A 26,717-nucleotide genomic window follows, 5' to 3' on the forward strand; every position below is an offset into this window, starting at 1 on the left:
AAATATTCATTCCAGTGTTTTATTTTATACTTCTGCCTGGTACTTTTCTGTTTGTAAAACCCTTGAAACAAAAGTGACTGGGTCGATTGTAATATGACACCCAGTGGCTATTTGATTACAGAGTTACATATTTCTAAAGATTGAATAATTAATGAAGAGGGTATACCAGTAAATGGACGGAGCCTCACTAATATGCAATTAACTTTGCATAGACCATTCAGGGGTACAATTCACTATGTTCTTTCCCCACCAGCTGTTTGCCCCAATGTGCTGTGAAAGTGAAACGATTTCCATGACAACTGACATGACAATTTTCTGAAAGATGAGGTTTCGTCAAGGACAGGTAGTAATGATGTGTCCATTATTTCAATGATCCTGGTAGTTTGTAACTGAAAGTATAGACCCCTAGATATCTAGGGTCTGTGGGTCCATGTATGCCTGAAGTAGTGTTGAAATTTGGCCCTCTCTGACAGTAGTGATTCCATGTGTGAGCTTTCAGGAGATTTTTTACTCTCTCTCTCTCTCTCTCTCTCTCTCTCTCTCTCTCTCTCTCTCTCTCTCTCTCTCTCTCTCATGGCCCCTTGTCTGTTTCAAAGCTTTTAATCTCTGCCCTACACTGATGTGCCCTCACTGGTCTGGCATTGAGAGGGCATATGGCCATGGCCAGTGCATACCGCTTCACAGACAAGGAGAAAAATTGTCTGTGACACAGGGCAATAGAGGGTCACATTGTCAATGAGTTGCTGTGAGTCAGTCGATAGATTTCTCCATTGATACATTCATCTACATTTAAGGAAACAGTTCGATTTTACAAATCAATCGCTAAAATTTGATAGCTTCTCAGTCTTTCATGTTAATCTCAAACTGTAGGATGAGACTGGTTATGATAACTTGGAATATTGCATCCAATAGTGAAAAGTGAAACACACTTCATTTTCGACTGCACAAAATTATCTCAGTCGAAATGCGGTCAAAATGGATATCACATGCGATAACATTAGATTACTGCTGTCAACTTTTCCAGTTGAAACAGTCCAGTTGTCTTGCCTGGGTAGCTTTAGCACTTAATGATAGGGACAAACATGTTCAGAAAACCATTCTGACATTTCTGTTTCCCGATAGTGGGTGCAAGACAGCCGATGTAGAGTCATCACTACAAAATATCATATACGTGACAACTTACAACCATCATTGCACAGTGCAAACAGCTCATATTGAAAGTCACTGACAAGATTTTTGTCCACAGGGCCTATCCATAATCATGAAAAATGTTCTGCCGGACATCAGGCAGACTACACCCTGCACAAACTTTTAATCTTCAGGCTATTTTGAATTCACCATCATCAAATGAGTTCAACGTTTGATACAGATTTTCCTTCTGTAATTTTACCCTCCAGTAAATGGAAACTTGCAGAAATTGTACTGGTACTATGCAGTGAGCATTTTCAAAAGCATAATGCATCTTTTCTAAGCCTATAAACAGAGGATCGGTTACCAGAACTGTTACCAGCAAGAACTGTATTCAAAATAGTCCAGTGGGCGTATCTGCAGGTTTTATTTCTCCGAAGGATAAAAATTTTATTTTAGTAGCGATGAAAAAGTTTTAAACAATTATATGTAGGGCCGCTTGCTATGAGAATAAAAGAAAAATCTGTAGGAAACCTGAATGTGTATTGTCCCTTTTTGTTTACTGACATACGTTTGCCATGGTGATGGTACCAGGAGAAATTTGGGTACTCAATCACAATGAAAAGAAGTCCAAAGCTCAGCATTGTACACAATCCATTCTGACTTCTGTAATTTTATTATGTTATTCATAACTTTTTCTTTGTGCAGGCCGATGTTCCAGGTGTTTTGTTCCGAGAGCCAAAAATGTTCCATCACCTAAAATGTTCTGATGCTTGAAATGTAATTCTACCATCTCATTCTACGTGCATGACATATATATCATATGCCATGAAGCTTAATAAATCGTATCATCACACAGTAATAGTTTCAGGTGAATCACTGATATCCCCACCGCTTTCAGAAACGTTATTTCTAGCTGGTTAACTAGCCATAGGTCAAGTTGCATTCTATGCATGAGTCGAGATTAAGTACTTATCAAGGGTTGGTCAACATTGCAAAGATGTAAATGAAAATTAGTAAACTTTCCTATCTTTCGCGATGTTGACTAACCCATAAAATCCCTGATAAGTCCACGGATTAGCATAATTAGTCATGTTGACTATTAATTACAAGATGTGTGTATATGAGAGATAACGTCCTTGTAATGGGGTGTAAAATAAATAAAGAGTTAAGAGGCTAGGTTAGGCTATAAAGTCATTTATTTTTATTTACTACGATCAGTGAGAGCATGGATGTAAAAAATATTTTTTACATCCATGGTCAGAGCATGAAGAAAAGGAGAAGGACTGATAGAGAAAACTGAGAAAAACTCAATAATGAGCTTATTAATAGTGATTGGGCCGCCTGTGGACTAGAGTGAGAAAATGACGCTTTCTCGCAATCAGTGAGAATCTGTTCTTATTCTCACCGCTGTCGGTGAGAAAATTTTAATCTCCACTGGAGATTGGTGAGAAATGCACTCCTTGGCGGTAATCAAGTGTGAGAACGAATTCTCACCGGTGAGAATGGAAATTCTCACCAAGCACAGTGAGAATTGAAATTCACTGGCGAGAATCAGCAAGACTCCCCATTTATTGGCAAGAATCAGAAAAGCGAGGGCAAGGTCATACTTTGCCGCCTGCCGAAGGGATCAGTGTTCATGAACGTGCCTAATGTTGATGATGTTTGAATGCCACATCAATCAGTATCACTTCAAGGCACCATCATCAAATAAAGCCTTTCCGTCATCAATATTATACCGTGATGATCATCATCAGTTGACTTGGTAACAAATCTTTATCTCGCCCTTGCTTTCAAGGGTTATATTCTATCGAGTTCCCTTGTAGACTTGTGCCTGCGGTCAATCATTTAGATGCGCTTGCACTCCTGTATTGTGTTTAGGCCTATAAAAGATAGGATAGTGTAACACATAAAAAAACCAGCAAAATTTGATAAAATTATAGGTGATTTTTGATAATGAAATGAGGGGGCAAAATTTTAGTGTTGGAGTGTTTTAAATAGTAGTAGGTCGGGTTACCGGAAACAAGTGCAGTCTTTTGGGCTTTACCAAAAAACATGCACTTACAAATATAAGGAATAAAGAACACGAGATATTAGTTTAAGGACTTGAATCACACCGACTTGAACCAACACCTTGGGTACAGTGGTACTTTTAAAAACATCGTGACTTTTCGGTATGATAAAGTCAGTGTATGTGCTATCTTCGAGTTCAGTCAACCCGCTGTCATCGTTTTAATGACTGAAATATTATCACGCTTCTCGGATCACTGGTAAATTTTACACTAAATCGATAAAATTTTTGCCCAAGGAGTTCTTGGCAATCAGATTGCGAGTCTTTCATAAGACAAGATTGACTCAAATGTCATCTCGTGAGAGCCTCTTATCTGAACAATGACATAGGAAAATCACACCTGAGACCGTCGGACATTCAACTATATGGTCCTCAAGTTGTCGTCTGCTGATTATCGACCTCTAATATGCCTGTCACCTTGACAACTAACGCAATTGGAACTAATTTGGGAGAACTACATTTTCAAATTGCTGAAATTTCTCAAAAGTGTTAGGTGCCATGTAGCTTAATGTCGCGATACTACAAATTAGTCATAAAAACAAGGATGTAACTTTCAAAAGAAAAGCAGGTGAGCTTACATTTGCAGATTAAACCGAGATTACTTCACTATCCAATTGTCCCAAATTAGTTCCAATAGTGTTAACTATTTCGAGGCCCGGTACGAACATGACGGTCATTCCATTATTTTGCATTTTTATGTCTACAATAGTAATATGACATCATCAGCTAGAATTTGTCCTGGGTTTCCAAATAAACGCCGTAGAGATCCTAGATTTAATTTGCCAGACGCGAGAAGCTCTCTGTTTCGAGTCCAGCGTTGACCATTCAAATTGCGTGTATCGGCAATATTATAATCTGTGACATTGTTTTTGAGTTTCCACAAGAATGATACGTTCGGCTTTGTCATGTTAACTTTTAATATCTTGATTTTAAAAGCCCAGTGTGGCGAGCTAAAATCGTTCAACCTTTTTATCCGAAATAAAGAACAATAATAATAATAATAATAATAAAGTCGTTTAAATTGTTCTTAAGATCACTTTGACAGACACTGCAACAGGTTCTCTCAGTTTGTAATTACCACACACGGCAACATATATGTTGGCCCAGTTTTTACATCGCACGATAACGTTGCACGTTTCAGGTACATGATGGCATCAAGCCCACTAACTCAAAATCGTACGCGTAATAATGGGAAGAACTTCGTCACAACCTAAAATGCCTCGTGTTGTGATGACTGAATTAATGACGAACCATGACTAAACCATCGAAATAGCACACAGTGGCAAAAAAACCAGATATATTTACAATTCTTTATATTTTTTAATGTTAAGTATGACCACATTGAGCTTTTCACTCAACCATCAGGTCAGCAATATTTATTTTCAGTGAGTGATGACCAAAATATACAAAGGAAGAAAACTGATCAAGATTTGAAATGTAAGGAGGGAAGAGGGGAAATTTAAAACCGAGATTATCTTTGCTATTACTTAAATAGCTGTGGGTCCATAGCTGTGGTGGTAGACTCTCGCCAGTCGCTTGTACCGCTTGGTTTCGCGTATTGGCTTAGCTTCCGCCTTCGGCACTCGATCTCGCGCCTTCGCACTGCATGAAAACCCAATAATTCAGATAAATTCACATTAATGAGTTGCCTGTATTATAGTATAATACACGTGAATTCACATGAATCCACATGAATACAGGCTTGCTGAATCCCAAGACCTGAGTAGACCCACTGATACTGTTTTGTGGCTTCAAAATGTGGCTATGGCTTAGCTCGGAATATGAATGCATTAGGCCTACACAAGGTAATGAAATTTCTGTCGATTTTTTTTAACTAATACTGCGTTTGTGTCCATATATTTTTATTATTCGGTCCATTCTCTGCATTTATTCTATACATATTGTTTTTTTTTTTTCATTTTTATTATGTTTGTTGATATTGTACTGTTTGTTTGTATTTATTTTCTGGGAGTCTGTTATTGGACCCTGGACCTGTTGACCCGTCAAATAAGATAAATAAATAAATAAATAAATGAAGCACTTTCAGCAGACCCTTGCCATATACTTGCGCAACGCTAGTTTACCATCAACATCACACTTCATTATCATCTTATACAATGCTGTAATTTGATCATTTGATACTTATCATAATGTTCAAATTATCGCCAGTGAACACGTCCCGGAGGACATATTTTGTTATTACCCCAGAGCCATCATTGACGATTAGATCGCGGTATACGTAATTTGTCAGATGTAACACAGGCTCCACGGCTATAAACTAGCTCGCCACATAATTATTCTGAGGTTTGCGTGGACGATTATAAAGTGGAATTTGATTGAGTGTCCGGTTTGCCTTGCAGAGCTCGACGAGTCTACATGTTGCTTATCACTAGAAAAGTAAACATTTGCAACAAATTGAGTCTTCGTCTTTGGTTGGTGTTAGATTACAGCGCGCGGCAAACGTTTCCCATACACTGTCTCGTCACGATCACTGCAGTCGTTTCAGCATGCCACTGACAACAAGCCTAACACTGCACTACATGCACACCATCAGTTTTCTTTTAGGTGTTTACTTTAAATTGGGAACTTTATGAAGAAACAAGTAAATTCTTTAAAAAAAAACCTTTCTTCTCCTCTCGATGTCAGCAATCACGACAACAGTTCCTTCAGCATGCAGTCTGTAGCATTGCGAGTGCAGTCTACTCTATCAACAAGTTTGACACGATACAACACTGAATATTGTCAACCAGAAAATGCTAAACACTCCTAAATGAAACTTTAATCCCGCTTTCTCTTTTGTCTCAGCTAAATGAAACTTTCTCAATTGACACTTCTCTCTGATCAAGACACTTCTCTGAGCTACAAAATAGACTTGAAGAAAAGTGTTGATTTTGCACAGGCAAGTGCAATTCAATCAACACGGTACATTTTGTGCCATTGAATAACACACCAAGTGTTTCTGAAATAATTCACCGTATTTTGGCACTTAATTTCCCGGACGGCATCATACACGGCAACGGGTTAGCATGGAGGGGACGATGCGATATCTCTCTGCCTTCAAAATATTCTTTACCTTGCTGAAAAAATACAATGTTTCACTGTAATAAAACGCCGAGAGTCAGTCCGGTTGATGTTGAGGACTTTCCTCGAGATATAGATCCGACACTCGAAAAATATGCCAGTGAGTCTTGTCTGAGTTATATTTCCCAAATCAAAGTACACAAAGCTGTAGCTGAAAGAAAACTTTGATGATGTGCTATAGCTATAGTGCGGTGTCAAGCTTGTTGTGCATGAGTGGCATGCTGAAACGACTGTCATTATTGTAGACGAGACAGTGTCTGGGAAACGTTCGCCGCGTGCGCTGTAATCTAACACCAAATACTCAATTTGTTGCAAATGTTTACTTTTCTAATGATAAGCAACATGTAGACTTGTCGAGCTCTGCAAGGCAAAACGGACACTCGATCAAATTCCACTGTAAAGTCTGTGACACAACCGGATAAAGTCTAAGGAGAAATATATGACTTATTAAACACCTATTGCCTGGTCATGAGGGCTATAGCGACCGTCTATTACCCCGAGGGGCCGTGTGTTACCAGAAACACATCGCTATTCCCCGAGGCCGTAGGCCGAGGGGTATAGCGATGCGTTCTGGTAACGCACGGCCACGAGGGTAATAGACGGGCGCTATAGCCCAAATAAAGACCAGGCTATAGGTGTTTTATAAGACACCACATGCTCATGTTGTATTGTTATATAGTTTTTAATGTGTTTTGATATTTTGCACCGCAACAATCCATTGTGACAAGTTTACTGGGCGATGTTTCCACAGCGGTTTCAGTTGTACGTAGTACCACTTTCTTTCAAAAAATATTCTAAGCATACCTAGCGACATCCTTGGTTGCACTTCAATCTTTTCCGTCGATGAGCTGTTCAAGTTCCTACGCTGTTGGAATGTTGGAAAATGTTGGAAAACCTGTTTTAGAGAATGTGTCGTAACCTATCCCGGACGCACATCACGTTCTAGTCACCCGCCATTGAAGTTGCAAAGCTGCAGACGACACTGCGGTCACGTGACCGGCACTTTTCCAAATTTGGTCAGAACTATTTCCCTAGGGAAATAGCTTTTCAAAAAATGCCCTCTGACGTCACTTTTGTCGATCCGGTGGGGACTAGACGTATCTATTTTCTCGTCACGTGACGTATTCTGGCCAATCGCGACAGGGAATGAGCATGTGGTGTGTTATAAAATGAATATAGACTATTATTGATAAAATGAGTTGGGTATTTGATCAGGGTTGAGCTTCCTTTGTTCTGCAGCTCATAGAAAGTCATTGAACCCATGGGGATCACAAGTGACACGGCTTCCATTTACGGCGTGTCCGATTCAGTATATGCATGTGTCTTTAGGGCAAAGATGTGATTTTAAGAGTTCTAGATATCACCAAATAATACTATTTCAACATCACGTTGCTTCAGAACTTCCAGCTTATCAGATGTGTGTTATATTGTTTCTGGCTTAGAAGCAATTTAATCCAAAGCTGCATTCACATGCCCGGCCCAAGTGTTGAAATTTGGATTTTCGAAAAACTAAGCCGATAAAAGTTTTTCTTTCTACAAGAGCTTTAAAATGAGCCCTCACAAGTGGTAGATCAGAAAAGAATTGCAGAAATTGGAGAGTCCGACGCTCTGTCCGCTGGGAGCGTTCTCCCTTAAAACTGGGACACTAAGTGCACCTGTTAGCTACAGCTTAAAATTTATGCTGAGGCAGTCCAAGAAAAACAAGAGACGTCGACAAACATATCAAATTTTGATAATGCGGTTTTGAATAACATTTAAGAAGAATCAATTTCAATACAAGTTTAATATTTCCACTGGCTTGAGACTGAATTGCGTCAGTCTTAGATCGTAGATTACTTTACATGCTTTCTCTACATGATGGTCGTTCCGAAACACCTGTATGACTCTTTACCAACGACTAAACGGGTGAAAGTGGCACAGTGCTACTTTCACCGTCCCTTCTGATGGATTTTTCCATTCTTTTTCTGTTCTCGTCTTTTCCTCTCTGTAGAGATATTTGTAAGCTTAATGTGAGTTCACTAAACGGGTCGGCGCTTGTCAACTCGTTTTGTGCATGTAGGCCTATACACCTACGCCGGTATCATGTGCATGAAGAATCGTACCGGTGATGTGAAATTTGCCGTATTTCCACCTTTTCAAGGACTCCTTGTTCAAATCTAGTCAGTGGCTACTAAACTTAATTCCATGCACTACGCAGTCATCAAATACAAAGGGAACTTTGCACACCAACTGGACTGGAATAAACATCCCTTTTTCATGTATTGCTGTTCTTCACATTACTTTATCATTTTGTCGCTTTCTTCACATGCTATGTAAGCGTATATCTCTATCAATACATGTATCAGTGCTGCTATATATCTGGCTATTGACACTGTGCTACTTTCACAGTCCCTTCTAATGGATTTTTCCATTCTTTTTCTATTGTCGTCTTTTCCTCTCTGTGCAGATACTTGTAAGCTTAATGTGAGTTTAGCTGCATCGCACACCGCCAAGACCGGGCCATGATGAAAATTTTAATATTGAATTTATATTTGAAAGTTATGGCTTAAATATCTTCAGTTTTACGATAACTCTGCATGTAGGTATTGACATAGCTAACCATGTCATGGATATAAATTTAGTTTGACTTACTTGCGTAAGTAAGCTTAGGCTGTGTTCACAAAAAACGGTGGGGGGGGGGCTGGAGGAATTCGGGGGGATTCGAAAATTTTGGGGGTAGTAGAGGGGGGACTTGAAAATTTTGCGCTACCTGTGGGGGGGACTTTAAACTTTTTAGTTCCCTTTTATGTTTTACATTTTCCAATTCCAAGTTTTTGAAATTCAATGAAAAATCAATACCATTTTTATGTCATCCAATTGTTGTAATGTTAGTAATAATTTAACAGAATCTAGAACCATTTTGTCACATTTCATGACTTTTATCTCGAAAAAATCTAAACCTGTGTGATTTGTCATAAAAAACCAAACTTTTGGGCCTAGTAACAGGGCAGAAGCTGCAACTGTTAATGATTTCTGCAATATTTCTATGCAATATAACAACTACAGTTTCTTGCTTAAAATCTCCCTACACGCATGCTCAAACTCACAATATTTAGTTTGTCGACAAAGCCTGTATATATAAATATATATTAGGTGATAATTTAATTAACAATCAGTTGTCAGTGACACAAATGCATGGTACGTATACATAGGCTGTGATAGCAAGCTGAATACTGGACAATTCAACATACTGTAGGGAGAAGAACAAGACCGCAGTTGTAAAACTGAACAAAAATATTGTCAAAATTATCAAAGTTAATACAGCTACTGCCTACAGGTAGTGTCACTATCATTATTAATGCTCTGCTACTGTAGTGTCACTGTTACTGCATACCTGAGCAGTGATAGAGATAGCTCTGACTCTGATGTACATGGTAGTTGAAGAAGAGTTTGGGTCAAGTGACGCTCATGACAGTAAAACATACTTGTACACAAGATCAGGCCAGAGAGCAACACACGGAAGAACACATGGACATTTTTGAATATGAGAATAATCAAATATTAAAGAAAAAAGATGGGGTCACCATGCTTGATTTTCTAAATTTTCACATTCTTGTCATAAAATGATACAGAAGTAAAACTTTGAACAGTAAAGACTAAATGAAAAAATATGTGACTAAATGGAATTATTTATTTTTTAACCAAATTTGCAATTATTACACCCAAAATTTCAGAGATTAAAACATTTATTTGATGGAATATTTTAACCTTCCAGTATTGTCAATTTTGAGTAGCATCTAATTCATATATGTCTTGTAGTTTTGAAACAAATTTTTGGTAGGTCACTGTGCTCAGTGGCAATTAGCCAGAATTCACAATTTGCGTACTCTCTCATGATTGTCGTTTTGTGTGCTCTTCGGCAGGAGCAATTGACCTGGCCAGAGTTGGAATAACTCAAGTTGGCTTTTAGACCAATAAAATAAAATATACTGATGCATTTAAAGAACTTGCCTTGGAATATGACTATACAAAGTGCTAATAGGCTACAGGTAGTGTTGAACACCTGTGAGCAGAACAGCGCAATACATGTTTATTTTCTCTGTGCTCACATTCTTTATAAATATGTGGGCCTATGATAGTTGGGGGGGGGGGACTTGAAAAATTTTGACCATATAGAGGGGGTGGGGGCATTTGAAATTTTTTTAGGGTACTGAGGTGGGGATCTGAAAAAAAATAAGATTTCAATCGCGATTCCTCCAGCCCCCCCCCCCCCCCCCCCAATCGTTATTTGTGCACGCAGCCTTATGTGTTTTGAGCGCATGGATGCAGGGGTCATCTTGTCAGAGGTAGGTCACTTTTGCTCTTCACAAGATGAAGCAGCGCACGTAAAATAAATAAAACCACGCATTGTACTGGCCTCAAATAGCTGCAGGCCTTGTATTTTAGCTATCAGCAATCGTATGATTTTCAATGAGATCACCATTCCAAAAAATGCGACGTGCGTGTGCGCGCCTGTGCATACTGCATCAGGTAGCAGACTATCCAGCTGACGAGCGCCTGTGCGTAAAACGTAGGTGGACACGTACGTGTAGAAAAGTTACAGCAAACAAACAGCAATAAAATGGCTGCCCCCATGATGCGAACAGGAGTTCGCAAATTTTTAGTTATAAATTCACCACTCTACCAGTCTGTAACAAGTTCCTTCCCAATAATATGTTCAAAGCGATGGGTATTCAGGCGGAGAGGAGATCGCATCGACTCGCCGGAGAAGACACGAGAGTTTATCGCCATACTGGACAAGGGGGAGCGGTCCTTCCTGTTGACAGAACTGCAGAGCTTTGAAAACAAATTGAAAGCATCCCAACGTACGTATATGACAATCAGCAATGGGATAGTTATGTCACCCCTTTCGTAATTCGTCAACCATTGTGAAAAAGCTTTCTCAGCAAATATAGAGTTAAGAAAGCATCCTGTAGTTTTCGCATATCTCGTAAAATTTAGACTTTTCGGGATAAAGAAAGTGGGCGGGGACGATACTCGATAGCCAATGTCGACGGCTTTGCTTTTATTGCATTGTGATGGTGCATGATTCTCAAAACCCAGAGATTCGGTACATTTACATATGGCCGACTGTAACACGGATCCAATCGAGTTAATCATGGCTGCCAACATTAAGCTAAGCAGAGGATTACTGTCGTATTAAAGCTTGATCGCCTCCTCCATTGCACAGAATAGGGGTACTGCATCCCATTCAGGATGGTACGAATAAGCCAGAAGCATCCTAAACCAAGTTCCCTATGCCATTGCATTACTTTCATATTTAACGAAGAGAACTGTACACTTTCTTTGGAGAAAGCGTCACATCCATTGATAGTGTAAATATTATAAGAGAACCAGATGGTACGTGTATTGCATTGTCGACATTAGCTGCAAAATTGTAGCTCTACGGTGAGGCGGTCGGTGAGTTTTGGTTTTTGCGACCTCGCTCACCAGTAGAGCTACAATGCCGAAGGCCCTGTAGCATACAAAATAAGCGCGCCACACATGGCGCGGCATTTTCATGTAAAATCCCACATATTTACTGCATTTGGTCGTACCGATTTATCACTACTGAAGACTAAACACTATACTACACTAACCTTGTCGTTTATGGGGTTTGGTATTAGCGCAAACACGTCGATCGCGTTCCATAAACATTGAGCGTGTTTCTGGGAGCCGCCATTACCGGAAGTTGGTAATGGCGGCTCCAAGAAATGTTTTTGGAACGCGATCGACGTATTTGAACAAATACCAAACCCCATACACGACAAGGTTAGTGTAGTATAGTGTTTAATCTTCAGTAGTGATAAATCAGTATGACCAAATGCAGTAAATATATGGGATTTTACATCAAAATGCCGTGCCATGTGCAGCGTGCTTATTTTGTATGCTTCAGGGCCTTCGGCATTGTAGCTCTACTGGTGAGCGAGGTCGCAAAAAACCAAAACTCACCGACCGCCTCACCGTAGAGCTACAATTTTGCAGCTATGTCGACATGCTTGTATTTTTATTTCATGGTGTATGGTAGCTGCAAAATTGTAGCTCTACGGTGAGGCGGTCGGTGAGTTTTGGTTTTTGCGACCTCGCTCACCAGTAGAGCTACAATGCCGAAGGCCCTGTAGCATACAAAATAAGCGCGCCACACATGGCGCGGCATTTTCATGTAAAATCCCACATATTTACTGCATTTGGTCGTACCGATTTATCACTACTGAAGACTAAACACTATACTACACTAACCTTGTCGTTTATGGGGTTTGGTATTAGCACAGACACGTCGATCGCGTTCCATAAACATTGAGCGTGTTTCTGGGAGCCACCATTACCGGAAGTTGGTAATGGTGGCTCCGAGAAATGTTTTTGGAACGCGATCGACGTATTTGCAGCTAGGTGTATGGTTACGTTTCACTGTCACATGTAAAAAGCCGACAAGGCCGAAGAAGACTGTTATACCCAGACAGAACAATTTTACAAATCAACATTATACTAGGGGGTTCCAGCTTCCCTCTATAAGATACAGGACACCCTCCTAGGGGAGACACTAGTATTCTTCATGTGTGTGTACAGAAAAAACTACCTGTAAAACAAAACTACAGGATTGACCATTTTTCATTTCTCTGTACTAACTATAAGTCGTTCTTCAAATTATTGTCTTTGAGTGTCATTTGTATCTTTATTTTATTTGATTGTTTTTTTTTACTTTCTAATGAAATGAGCATTTTAATACTGTGGTAAGTACATATTTGCATTTGGAGCAATCTATATCATCATGCATGGGTGTGTGGCGGCACTATTTTTTATGACCTTGGTGAAGGGTTTAAGAATAACCTGGTGTATCAGGAGTTGAATGTATGGCCTTAAAGATGATCTTTTCATCATATGTATTCTAGCATACAGGTCTATCTTCTTCCTTTCAAGTTGAAATGCGACTCTAGTCATTGTGCACGTAAATCTGCAATTTCATTGTTTCAAAACACCCTTTTAACCCTTTGAGAGCTGCAATTTTTCCCACCAAAATTTTACAGCCACATTCTACCAATTTTTATGGATTTTTCTGAATTTTTTTGATAATTTTGGACCAAATGGACGTCACATTTCATTGGCTACAGTTTGTTATCAAAATTTTGACAAAAATCTGAAAAAAATTTGCTGGAGTATATTTGTTTAAAGGTGAAAGAAATTGACTTTGGCACTCCAAAGGGTTTAGATTGTATTTAATTATCAACAACAACATTGGACATTACGTACAGACTGTTTTGACAAGTTGAATACTCCACAGTGACAGCTCAGCAAGCTGATAATGAATGATGAAATTGACCTAAATGTTATCTCACTTGTGTGATTGGTCTGTAAAGTTGCTACAAATTTTACCACAGGACCAGTGCTTGCAGTTAAGTTGCCACAAACAATATTCAACATTGGTATTAAATAAATAGGTCCCTTTCAACTTAAACTCCTTATAAAATTTTTTGTACCAGACAGTTTACTCCCTGGTGGATGTTTTATTATGGATAAATATAGTCCTTTGGTCATTGGCACTACTTTGGCAAATTCAGGAACTAATTCTCAAAGCAATTACACAAGTGTGATAACATTTAGATCAATAGGGCTGTTTACACTTTACGTTACTGTTCCCTCATTAAAATGCAAAAATAAATATTTGTCCGCATTTTTAGATAACGCTTTTGAAAATTACGCATTCAAAAACGACGAAAACACATCTTAGTAGGCGACTGCTAGTGTAACAATGAATACTAAAAGGCATATTCACGACTCAGAGTACAAGCTGCCAAAACGGCCATGTATGCAACATTGATAAGATTTGTCCGCATTTCAAGCTGCGTGTCCGATTTGGCGTGCCTACAGCTATATTTAGTAACAAACCTGTAACCGTGAACAGCGCTGTTTCATTGTTCATTCTTAGCTGACTTTCACTCACTGTAATACATATTTCAAACTGAGTTTTAGGGTGGAACAAGAAAAGTTATATCACAACCTAGCAGACCTAATTGATGGAAAGTACACGAAAAGTTACGGCTAATTTAGCTCTGTACTTTGTTGCACCTAAAATCACTAAAATTAGTTTCATTTTTTTGTCAGCAGCAGGTACCATAGTAACACAGCGACCGACTCCAAAACAATTGAGAAAAGGTAAGGACAACCACCATTTAAGATGTTTTTATGTTGATTAAAAATTGTCACAGCATTAAAAAAGATTTTATCATTTATTAAAAACTATCTACTGTTGATTGACCAATCAGAGTGCTCATTCATTGTGTTTTATCTACTCGTAAAGCCTTGGTCACCAAATTCCAGAAACGAATGACAGCGCCGTAGTAAAGTACTGTCCAATCAAAAGTGAACCTGTCATATTCTGTAGACATCTGGTACGTTTTAATATTCAAATTTGGTAGCACAGCGGAAACCAGCTGCAACACAAAATCTGCTGTGCCCTAGGGCATTTATATAATGTGCCCTAGGGCATTTATTGGATGTTCCATTACATTTGAAGGCTATTTCACAATAAAAGTTTTAATTCATATCCTAAACATGTTACATTGACAAAGGGGACGGTTGACGTAAACACATTGAAAACGAAATATATCAGTTAGGGGCGATAGGGGCGCATTTTATCGTTGGGTTGGACTTTATATACCAGAAGAGCCCTTGTACTCGGGCTTTATCCTATACATAGTGTGCTTACTTCCTCTATATTCAATATTTATTGACTTATCTACGGTATTGAAAGACATCCCAGGACTGATTTCAATAAAACTTGGCACAAGGGCATAGTGCCATGAAGTACAAATGCTTGTCAATTCTTGTAAGTGATAATACTGATGTGGTCCAATATGGCCACTTGGTGATCAACTTTGTTTTTATTTTGGTCAGACTGGAGTCATAACTTGGACATGCCTTGACAAATGTCATTTAAACTTGACATAAGACAATGTGCTATGACTTATATTATTAATATAGCCGTGCTTACCAGTTACACTTTCTAATTAGTGTTTTATTACATATACGTCAATTCTGTTACATCTAATCAAATCACCTATAATACAGGTGGAGACTGTGGTATTTACAATAACTTGATGTCTCTTTAATTTTTTGTAGTCGCATTCAGCAATGCAGTCCCGTTTATAGGTTTTGGATTTCTGGACAATGCAATAATGATCATAGCTGTGAGTATACACAATGTTTTGGTCAAATATTTTGCAACTTTGTCACTTGCCAAAGACTTATCAAAAGACAATACTAGTGGCTGTTGCCATGCTTGATGAACCGTTTTAGAAGAAATATGTTGAGCCTGTCACAAAAATGTTCTAGCTGCACCAATATTCATATGCAATTGTCTTTGTGCATGTTCTTGCCGTCTGGTTTAATTGTACAGCAGTACATTGAACGTCACCAGCTGTTGGCAGCTGCAGATTACCTCATGTTTTTAAAAATGGTTTTGTCATACATATCATATCAAATGTCATGGTTTATAACTCGGTGTGACTGGCTCCATTTCATGGGAGGCTGGCTCCCTTGACAAATTACTATGGGGTGTCAACATGTCAACTGAGGGTGAATCCCCCATCCCCCTCTCTAGATGAAACACTGATAACTCTGCTAAAAGTTAGTCATTGTAAATAGGTGCCTTGTTTGAATGAATTTTATAAGACTTTATTCAGAAATGTTCAATTTGTAATGAAATTTTGATTTCAGCAAAGTCTATTCAGAAATTGCACATTCAATCGCTATGTTATTGTAGGCCGTGCATATAACCTGTGTCAAACTTCTGCATATGGTCAGTAAAGTATCAGCATTTATTTGACATTTTTTAAGGGCCAATAATACCAACTTTTGATGATTTTTTTTCATTTTATATATCAATTTCAACTTCTTATTCTACTCCCCAAAGAATGTCGAAACACCCACTATTTAGCTTGTCAACTTAGCGTCTTACATTTGAATTCTAGTCTAGACCAGAAGTCACTTTTCAACAATATCAGTGCAGTTTATATACAGGCTGAGCTGACAAGCTGAATACTGTGTATATCAACATGCCTTGGGGAGTAGAACAATGAATTATGGTTGACATTCAAAACCAAATGGTGAAAATATTATCAAAAGTTAGCATTTCTGGCCCTTTAAAATTCCTGGGAACAGCATTAAAGCATCAATTGTTTTCAGTTTCAAGGGTAACAAAACAGAGGCTTTATAAAATGCTCAAAACACGGTCTTTTCATTATGTTTTGCAAGGAATGAACTTATCCAGATTTGGTTATTGTTGTGAAACTAACAACTTAATATAGAAAAGAGTTTTCTGTTGATTATTGTATTCATTGTCATTTGTGTAAATACCAAAGTTAACCATTGATCCTATTGTTTTCTTTGATTTGTAAGCATTGTAAAGAAATGCATATAAATATATGTATTTGAAGAGAATGAAAAAGTATGGGGCTTAGAAAATTCACTTAATGATGGAGTGGGGCTACAAAAGTCTTTTGCCAGCATTTCCGTGCAAAACATAATGAAAAGACCGTGTTTTGAGCATTTTATAAAGCCTCTGTTTTGTACAAATTATCAATTTTTCAAATTTTGGCAAACCAGAGTAACTGTTACTTTTCACTGACTTTTTCCAATGTCCACATATTTTGCGAGGTTTTATTAATGCCATCGTTATTCTTGACATTTTTCTCTTCTTAGGGTGATTACATTGACCACTCTATAGGTGCAGTTCTAGGAATTTCAGTACTTGCTGGTGAGCTATTATTATACATCTTACATTCATGAATGGGGCATCAAATGTGCCGAGTATAGACCATTTTTGTGCAATGTCAAAATAATTTTTTTTTCTGATCTATAGCGCAAGTATGAAACGCTATCTCAAATGCGCTTCTGGATAGTGTGTGCACTACACGTACAGAATGCGAGATGTAGTCTGGCACTCCCCCAATGGGTCCCCTGAAACAATTCAATAGTGAACGCGCAGATGCAGCTGCAGGGCGTAGGGGTACCTAGAAACGGTAAATGTTACAAAACGGTCATTCCGTATGGCTTTTTTAGCGCACGCAAAATTCTATTGTTCAGGATGGTAGCTGTACAATAATGTATTTGAATCAAAGTTTGGCAAAAATATTAGAATTTCCGATTGCTTTGAGTGGCATCTTTGTTTCTCGTATTTCATTCTAGTGAAATAGGATATACCTAGCTGTTACTAAAGGTGAAGATGGACAGATACACAATGAAAGGGAATTAATGAAGGCTACACCATAGACCCTCGAGAAGTTTTTCTTGAGGGTCTATGGTGTAGCCTTCTGGTCCATTGTAAATCCTGTTTTTGTCAGCTTTATGCACACAATTTTCAACTCCCTATTTAAAACTCATAATCTGAAACTCTATCTTTCAGTAACCGCACGGACATAATTGTAAAAGTTATCTGCAGCTTTGCAATTTCAGTCTACAATGAGTACTCGTACCGACATTTGTAAAGAAACATTTTAAAGAACATCCATGATTTTATGTAACAAGACTTCCTCAGAAACTGATCACTTAGTGTTTCATATTTGTAGGTCTCGTACATTGACAGAAGTGTGATTTGTACAGATTGTTATTAAATTAGCAATTTCGTGTTTTCAGAATATTTGCTCATTCAAGTCCAAAGTCATCTTCTCACCAGTCACCTCTGGGATTTTTTCTTTAATGAGTGCCAAACTCTTAACCTACTGTTTATCAACTTAGATACCTTTGTAAAATTATTTGTTGTTCTCGAATTTTCCTCAACCTACCCTCCCATTGGATAAAAAACACAGGAATAAAACAATATATAAATACAAACACAAATTTTTGGAATGTATTACTTGGGCAGGGTAAAGAAAATAGCTATTTTGATGATAGTAACTTAAACAGGAACTTACCCTATAAAAGCCAGATTATCATAAATCTATGCCAATGTAAAAAAAGCCACGCTACTAATCAGACGTGCCGTGTTTGGTCCCAGAATCGCATAATTTTGCCATGTTTCAGGCGTTCATTGAGTCATATTGAATCTTGCATATGATGTCTGTTAATATATAGCGACTAAACTTGAGTTGAAAATAAACTGGAAAACTGTTCCGTTTTTTGTTGGAGAAATAAATGTGTTTCCTGTAAGACCATTTGACCCCTCTTTGCACATCACAAAAGTGCCCATCATGATTATTCAAATTTATCATACGGTCAAAGCGATGCTATGAGAATTCAATAACTCTGGCCCAGTGTATGCAAATGGCTGCATCATCATGAATCCCCTTATTGTGCGCCTTAGGTCCTTTAACTTCCCGTTTAAACACTGTTTGTTTTCATCGTTTTGTGTAAAACCCTAATCACTCGCAAAAAAACGAACAAAGAATATTATTAACCCTTTGAGTGCCAAAGTCAACTTTTGTCGCCTTTATGAAATGAACCCAAGTCAAATTTTTTTCAGATTTTTGCCATAACTTTGATAAAAATCTGTATCCAATGAAATGTGATGTCCATTTGGTCCAAAATTATCAAAAAAATTGCAGCAAAATTAATAAAAATTGTTAAAATGTTGCACTAAAATTTTGGTGTGAAAAATTACAGCACTCAAAGGGTTACCGGCACCTTACTATTCATCACAAACAACTCACACACCTGTACATGTATGTGTATGTACACTGCTCGCTGCCTTTTAGCAGCACTCGCCAATGTTGGGCTGCAACTTCAGCTTGTGACCCATCCATGGACATGAAAAAAATCAAGCAATTGTACATACGATATCTACTTACATACTGCTTGGAGACTGTCAAAAGTTTCAACGAACATCACCACCTGCAGTATATGTGAACATGCTAGGTAGACTTTGAATCCACAATACCTGATATATGCCTTGTAATGCAATGTGGAGTAACAGTGGCAATGTCCTTTCTGATCTACAGCTGCTGCACTGGGAAATTTGGTTTCAGATATAGCTGGTGTTGGGTAGGTATACTACGTACGGTATTCTTGCCTTGTATACAACAGCCTGTGAATTAGCAATTACGATCAAAGCTGTGTATAGTGGTCACTCAAGGGACTGAAAAAAAATGACCACTAGAGCAAGGTGGTCTTTCTGTAGAGGGTAGGTGTTGCATAACCTTTGGTCAAGATGATGTGCTGAGTGGTGAATTTCAGAAAAGATAACAGTAAGAATAAAATTCATTATCGTAAGTCTCATGAAAGTCATTAAACATGCGGTCTAATTTCTGAACCAATTGTGATGCAGATGTAAAATCAGAAAAAGTAGGATAGTTTCTTGCTTTCCATCAATTTGAAAGCATTTTTTGATAAGTCATTCAGAGTCAAATATGCTGACCATTATACACAGGTTTTGTAGCAATTACATATGGCCACTGGCCACATAGGAGAGGTGGCTGTCTGTAGAGGGCCTTCAAAGTGTAAAATGTTACAGAACTGCGGCAAGGTGACCACTGTAGGAAGGTGACCACTCTATAAGGGAGACCACCAAGACAGGTTTGACTGTACGACCTTTGCTATAATGTTACAGTCTGGGTTTGGCACAATATACCAAGCTAGCCTTGGAAATATAATGACAATCTAGCCTTTGTTACATTGTTTCAATAACATGATGTAGCCTTACTTGAAAACCAATCACAGTGATTGCTTGTACGTGGACCTATTTTGCTGTGATTTTGTACAGTGATTGACAAATTCCGTGCAATGTGGGGCCTAAACAAACTAATCACTTGGTTCAGTTACTATTGACAGTAAACCCATCACTGTGTTTGCTGCTGTTGTGATGTTGTTCATGCATCCGCTGAACTGAAATCCTGTCTTTGTCTCGTCCAGGTTGGCCGGTTACGTGGAAGCATTTGCAGTCAGAGTAGGAGTGCACCCCCCTGACCTGAGCCCACAGCAAGTCAACATGAATGCAACCAGATACTCAGCAAGCTTTGTAAGTCACTAAACCGAGTAGCAAAAAAAAATTGAGAGAGTAACCAAAATATGAAAGTCTTGTTGAAGGTAGAGTTTAAGGCATCAATCAGATAGACAAGGAAATTTTAAAAGAGTTTGTACTTCAAGTTGATGTTGTATGGTAAAAACACTTGAGTTTTAACTCGGCTTCACTCCTCTCTTTCATATGTACAACAAGTAACTGTCAAATTGGTGTTTTCACAACACTAACATTTCTAGCTTTAGTATGAGTATGGATCTCCAGTGCCAGGTAATATACACATCACATACTTGTATACAACTTGTTTGTGTCAGAGCTCTCGAACAATGTCACAGTGCTTTTGATCACAAGGTGTCTTGCACTTCCCCTTGTGGAAAAATTTTGCCAAACACTTCCAATATTTTCATCTTTTCATTCCCGAATCTTCGTGGAGTGTGAGTCTTTCTGCTTGCCAGCAGGAAGTCAACTTGTGACAATGACCCACATACAAAAGATTACTTCAAAACCAGACATGAAAATAACTTGTTGGTATTTCTCATGAATTTTACAGGGTAGAGCCATTGGGATAACGATAGGCTGTCTACTGGGGATGTTCCCTCTACTGTTCTTGGACACCAGTGATGATGATGATAATGATGATGATGACAAGGTAGAGGCAAGTCAATCAGTCGAAGAGAAGAGGTGAAATAAAAGATAAAGTCCCAGTGCTCTGCATGAGAGGATGATATGCGTCCACCTGATTTGTCACCTGGTTTGTGAGACAACCAATCATGTCATGCAACTCATACTGTCACTCTTAGCACCAACCAGATTGGTTGTTTCAAGGGATTACCAACTATCTCACCTGATTTAGGGGAGAACCAATGGTGCCACCCGGTTCATACACCAGCAGATATACAATGCACCTTAGAAGTTAGTACCATCTGTAGAAATAGCAGATAGATGTACCATTGACATCAGGTCACGACAGTACAGCCATGGCAAGTGATCGCTGTACTTGTCACTTCAAAGTCAAGTGTTGCCTGTAATGTCAAGTGTCAAGTACTACCCAGACTGTCAAGTGTCATACACACCGACAGATCAGTGTAAAGTTGCCTACTCAAGACACGGAGGTAGCACCACAGACCTCCGTGCTCAAGAGGATATGGATATGCTAATAAACTTATAAATCTTATTGAAATAGATAATAAGTCACACAAATATCAATGATGTCTACATGTATAATCCCATAGCTTTTATCATCAATTTTTGTCACTGAAAAAAGATAGAATTTTAATAAGCTTACCTCCAGTAAGGTGCTACCTGAAATAATTTGTATGTATATAAGGTGTGGTATAAATTTAGATAAATTCATGATATTTCCAGTTTGTGTTTGTTTCAAATCTTACAATTTTGGGAATAATTTCAGGAAAATGCTAGGAAAGGATAGAAGGGTATAGGTAGTAGATGATAGTTAATATGATTGATAATAGTGCTGAGTGTGAAGGGAACATATCGAAAAAATTGCTATGTTAGGTAATACCAGTATTAATAGTAGCTGATAGATAACAGAGAGTAGGTGGGAATAAAGCATTGAGAAACTGTGTTACTGGTGATACTCAGTTTTATATGTAGGTAGTGTATCTTACAATTTTTCAGCAGGCTACAGTGTTGTTTGTAAGCAATGGTATTATTCCAGTTCCATCCCTGTCTTCAAGAGAAATTTGGGCCGTTGTTGGCACTATTGTTCTGTTACTGTGGTGTCAAATGCGTGAACAGTTTTAGTGTGAAATATAATGGATTGTGTGATATCCAATGCAGTTGAATCTATGGTGCAATCATCAGTTCAGAGTTCAGAGTTTTGGATGTACTGCCGTTTGCTTTCTGCTGCATCTTTCTTTCTTGCGTGCTAACGATTCAATTTCTGTTTTTGTTTTGTTTTGCCAACTTTTGTTTGTTTTGTATTGCCAACTTTTGTGTGTTTTGTTTTGCCAACTTTTGTTGATGCCAAGTATTAGCTTTGCAAATAGAATTCAACCATCTTATATTTATGTGCAATCTTAAAGGCCAGGGACTCGATCCCAGGGATTGAGTTTGTTCTAGTCTGTAAGAGCATTATGGAGTGTCATACATAGCCTTTTGTTTTCCATTGAAATTGTAATCTAATAAGTAAATTTCCTGGCAAGACAATCTGACGCCTGACCCATGCCTTTAAGGATGACATAGCATTCTAGTCCAAACTGGAATTCAGTTACCAACTATAACAATCGACACAACACACCCATGAGCTGTGTTAGAAAATTCAGCACTTGCCATTGCACTATGATTTAGGAGAAAACTTTTACAGAAAACTCTATTTTACAAACACAACAAAAATAATTGAAAATACGTCAAATTTTAAAGCTGATAGAGTAAAGACTGCTCACTTTATTTAGATGTAAATTGTGGATAACTTATCTTAAAGTTCCATTAGCTGTATCTTCTGGCGATTTTTCCGTTAGTTTTGATTGAAATGATCACTGGCTCATGTTGAATAGCCTGTCAAATAACAGAGAATCGCATATTATTTGGAAACATTACGTGCTCTACAACTAAATATCATGTGATTTTACAACGAAAATTTCTATTTTTGTCCGGACAGAAAATACAAACTGTTGACATGCGAATTGCTACGTAGGCATTCTTCTGCACCTGCGCGAGCTATTTACAGCAATTTCAAAATAAATATTCATTACTTATGCCCGGTACTTACGTCGTAGTCCATTGTCCGAGCACGTTGCGTAGCCAGATGTCTGGCAATCCACGACGCAATGTTGTTTTTATCCGGCAATAAACGTGAACTTGTACATCTGGCGTGATCGCGGCGTCACCATATCTGCGTTCTCCCCACCAGCACGCTGAGCACGCCAGACGTCAACAAACGAGCTCGGAAGGGCAATACGTTTGAACAAAATTAGCAGTTTTATGTGGCTGTAACATCACTAATCATGTTTGTTTCTTCGTAAAACAACATTTTGCAACAAATATGAGCCTCCAACTTGGAATTTTCCGAGGTAAAAAATGGTCAAAAGTTACAAATAATGGCCCTTTAAAGGTAGTATGTGCCTCGAAATTGAAAGACTTACAACCTTTGCTTAAACTTTCCTCAACGAAATTCACGACCATTCTCTGACCAAATCAAGAATATAAATCAGGGGTCACCGTGCAAAGTTTGGTGCTAGAGAAACAAATTACCTAACATTTACTGATATTTGAAATTCAAAATGGCTGCCACCCGTTTGTTAACTTTATGGGGATATATACAGTTTTCGATTTTCAAAAAGCTAAGACCATGAAAAGGTTTATAATTCCATAAGCTTTAAAATGAGCCCGGCAACTTGAGTGGTAGATCAGAAAAGAATTATATAAAAGTTTGAGAGTCTGAGTGTCTGTCTCCGAGGCGCATTCTACCTTAAAGGGAAACACGGCCATTTACCATTTAGCATAATGATACACAGTTTGATAATTTCCAATAATGTAATTTCAATATTTTAGGTTCTGCTATTGCACCTCACTTTTTACTCAGTCTTTGATTTTTAAAGTGTCAGTACGCTCCTTGAAAGGCCTTGAAATTTCTGTAATTCTAAAACCTCATGGAAAATCCTGCCAGAGTCAATGAAACTAAAATTGAATCCTGGAAGGTTGATGATTGCCCCACAATTTTCAAAAATGACACGATGATCAGTGATGATTTTGCAAAAATGATTTGTAAAATCGTGCATGAAAATGATTTATTGGAAAAATGATATCTGATAAAAAGCACTTTAGACATGAGAAAGTCCTTGAAATTGCTGAAAGAGTCAATTGCAAGCCCTCGAATTTTAAGTAACTTTGAGTGTGTAGACCTTGCTTCTCAGAAACACTTCAAAGATTTTCAAGCAGAATATGAGTATGAGCTGAAATGTTTCCAGCAGTAGATATTATATCAGGCATTTCATATGAAAGGGGACATTCAAGTGGAAATAGGAAGGAGGTCATATTGTTTGCATCAGTGAGATATTCAACAAAAAGGAGTTGTAAAGAATGAATTTAATAGATAGGTAATGACGTAGAGCAACAGGTGTACCATGTCAGAAAATCCCTGTACGGCATAATTTCAGTGTTCTCAAAGAGGCAGGTATTCCCCAGATTTCAACTCAAAACTACCCTATACAAACAGAATTATGGCCAAGCAACATGCTCCCGTTGTAAAGTAGGACTGTATGGTCCCTGTTTTTTTCCTGAATTTCAATGTATATCTGACCTACTTACATAGAAAACCAATACTTCTTTGTGATTTCGTTTGCCATGCACATATAGTATAGTCACATTCAAAGAGTGCACTGTGTGTTCTGAAAAGAACCCAGATTTCTTTGAAATTTCAGACATGTGACATTCACTAAGTTTGGCGTAACTTTTGCACATTCCTATTTGAATAACACAGTCTGTTGATAATCCCCCATAACCAAAATACATCGCATGGATGAGATGGCCCCGAGAGTGAATTGTTGAAATTTGGAGCATACTAGTAAACTGTGATACCTAGTCAGTTTCTGTATCAGTCAGTTAGCTTAACTGGTAATTTGAAAGAAAGGTGGTGTAAATAAAAACACTCGCATAACTGCGCATAAAAATACGTGCATTTATATATTTCAACATGCGTTTGTACACATGGTTTGTTTGTGCCACCAATATGTGATCTCTTTGAGCGTACTGAATCTGCAGAATACCGTGCGACCTGTTTACTCCAGAGAAGAATTATTGTCCTTGCTGGTTTAACATTCCAGCTGCCCTATTTGCATTGAAACCAGAATTCAGCATATTTTGAAGTTTTTAGAAAGCAAAGTTATAGCTCACTTCATTCCTTCAGTTGGAAAGAACAGCAATGCTGTTAAACAGTGTGCACTATTTTTTTACAATAAACGATATGGATCTAGTTGTCAAACAGAAATAACTTCAAAGGGTCGTAATAAATACCATGTCAACTATTGTGAAGGGCCGTAAATCTCAAATTCAAATTATCAACTGAAATAGCTCTCCCTATCCCTGTTGTATGTATCAAAGAATGTCTTTGGTATTAGTATTGTGTAACACTGTTATGTTCAATGTGACGTAATTTTGTAATTTTTAGGGATGACAACTGACAAAAGGTCTACATAGCTTAGTCAGTAAAGAAAATAACAAACTTTTAAATTAGTTTGTACAAGCATAAATGTGTTCTTTTTGTATGCACACTATTTGTCAGAGTGTGGCTTCTTTAAGTTTTAAAATTCACTGTAATTCGTCTTCACTTGCATCACCTTAAAGCAGAATGAGAACTATGTTCCATTGAGGTCATAGGTCATCACGTCGGTATGAGTGAGATGTGACTCCTACACATCAAGTTGCATACTACATCATTCATACCAAATACATTTCATTTTACGAATTACAGTCAACATTTGTTAAATTTCCAGGGCTACCACTACGAATAGCATCACTTTGAGTGAAATAACTGTCAAAAACGGAGTGAAAAAAGTGTGTACGTACACATGCATCTTGTGTTTTGGACACAGATTTTTCCCTAACATTTCCAGAACAGAATCATTGCACATTTACATCGAAAGGTAAGCTTTCGCAACTTGGACTTGCTGATTTCAAAATTTGCCGCCACTGTGTGACCCGAACCACCGTGACTTGTGGGTAAAATAATTGTTAAACTTTGTGCACTGAAAACTTGGGACACTCACAGCTGATGACCTCACAGACTCTTTCAAAGATAAGTAACCGTTGTCCAGTCATTAGAATAGCAACAGGTATTTATAAACAGTCAAAACTCAAAAAGATGGTTGTTTTGCATTTTGCAAGTACGTAAACTCTGCCCTCTAAGTCAGACATACCCAAGAGGTTGATAAATCTTTCAAAGGAGGTTCATATTTACACTAATTTGCTCAAGGGCCTTTCTGTATTTTTTCTCTGTGTCAACAAGCTAGCATTTTATCAAACGAGACAGTATTTATTTGTTTCCATGGGCTTCCAAGAAAGACAAATTTGTTATTTATTATTTTTTTTCTTTTCGGTAGATATTTTGCATTATTTATTTTAAAGCCAATGATGTCTCTAACTTTCCGTAATGTGGCCTCGCTTTTAATTTGTTTAAAGTTTTTCGGGGATGGGAATGAAATTTTAGATATTTCAAATAAACAGAAAATTCGCCCTGCAGCAGTTACACGAGCTGTAGATATTACAGTGGCGTTCTTGACCCTAAGTTGACCCCACGGCCAACATCCGTAAACTGACCCGTTAGTTTCCCATTTTTTAGATAAAACACGATTGGAACTAATTTGGGATAATTGGATGGTGAAGTAATGTCGATTTAGTCTGCAACACTTTTGAGATATTTGAAAAATATAAAGATCCAATTATCCCAAATTAGTTCCAATCGTGTTATAACCAAACACCAACGTCAAAGCGAGAAAGTTTGTCATATTTATG

At 38.0% G+C, this 26,717-nt stretch overlaps 1 protein-coding gene across 2 annotated transcripts; it reads left to right on the top strand.

Moving 5' to 3' along the window:
- Positions 1-10,845: 10,845 nt before the first annotated feature.
- Positions 10,846-22,587, top strand: LOC139133133 (transmembrane protein 65-like). Of its 2 annotated transcripts, none has more exons than XM_070699555.1 (7): positions 10,846-11,124; positions 14,402-14,449; positions 15,416-15,483; positions 16,997-17,051; positions 19,231-19,273; positions 20,141-20,246; positions 20,797-22,587. In XM_070699555.1, the coding sequence occupies exons 1-7, from the start codon at positions 10,881-10,883 to the stop codon at positions 20,929-20,931; spliced, it is 699 nt and encodes a 232-aa protein (XP_070555656.1). In that variant the 5' UTR covers positions 10,846-10,880; the 3' UTR covers positions 20,932-22,587. The 2 variants fall into 2 exon arrangements, with proteins under 2 accessions (XP_070555656.1, XP_070555657.1); XM_070699556.1 differs by having other exon boundaries at positions 14,405-14,449; positions 20,797-22,157.
- The last annotated feature ends 4,130 nt before the right edge of the window (positions 22,588-26,717 follow it).

Source organism: Ptychodera flava, chromosome 5, assembly GCF_041260155.1.
Source record: "Ptychodera flava strain L36383 chromosome 5, AS_Pfla_20210202, whole genome shotgun sequence".
Taxonomy (NCBI): Eukaryota; Metazoa; Hemichordata; class Enteropneusta; family Ptychoderidae; genus Ptychodera; species Ptychodera flava.

Coding starts and splice junctions, on each gene's coding strand:
- LOC139133133 (XM_070699555.1), top strand. CDS start 10,881: ATGGCTGCCCCCATGATGCGAACAGGAGTTCGCAAATTTTTAGTTATA. Junction 11,125..14,401: donor CAAATTGAAAGCATCCCAAC/GTACGTATATGA, acceptor TTTTGTCAGCAG/CAGGTACCATAGTAACACAG. Junction 17,052..19,230: donor AGGAATTTCAGTACTTGCTG/GTGAGCTATTAT, acceptor TCTGATCTACAG/CTGCTGCACTGGGAAATTTG.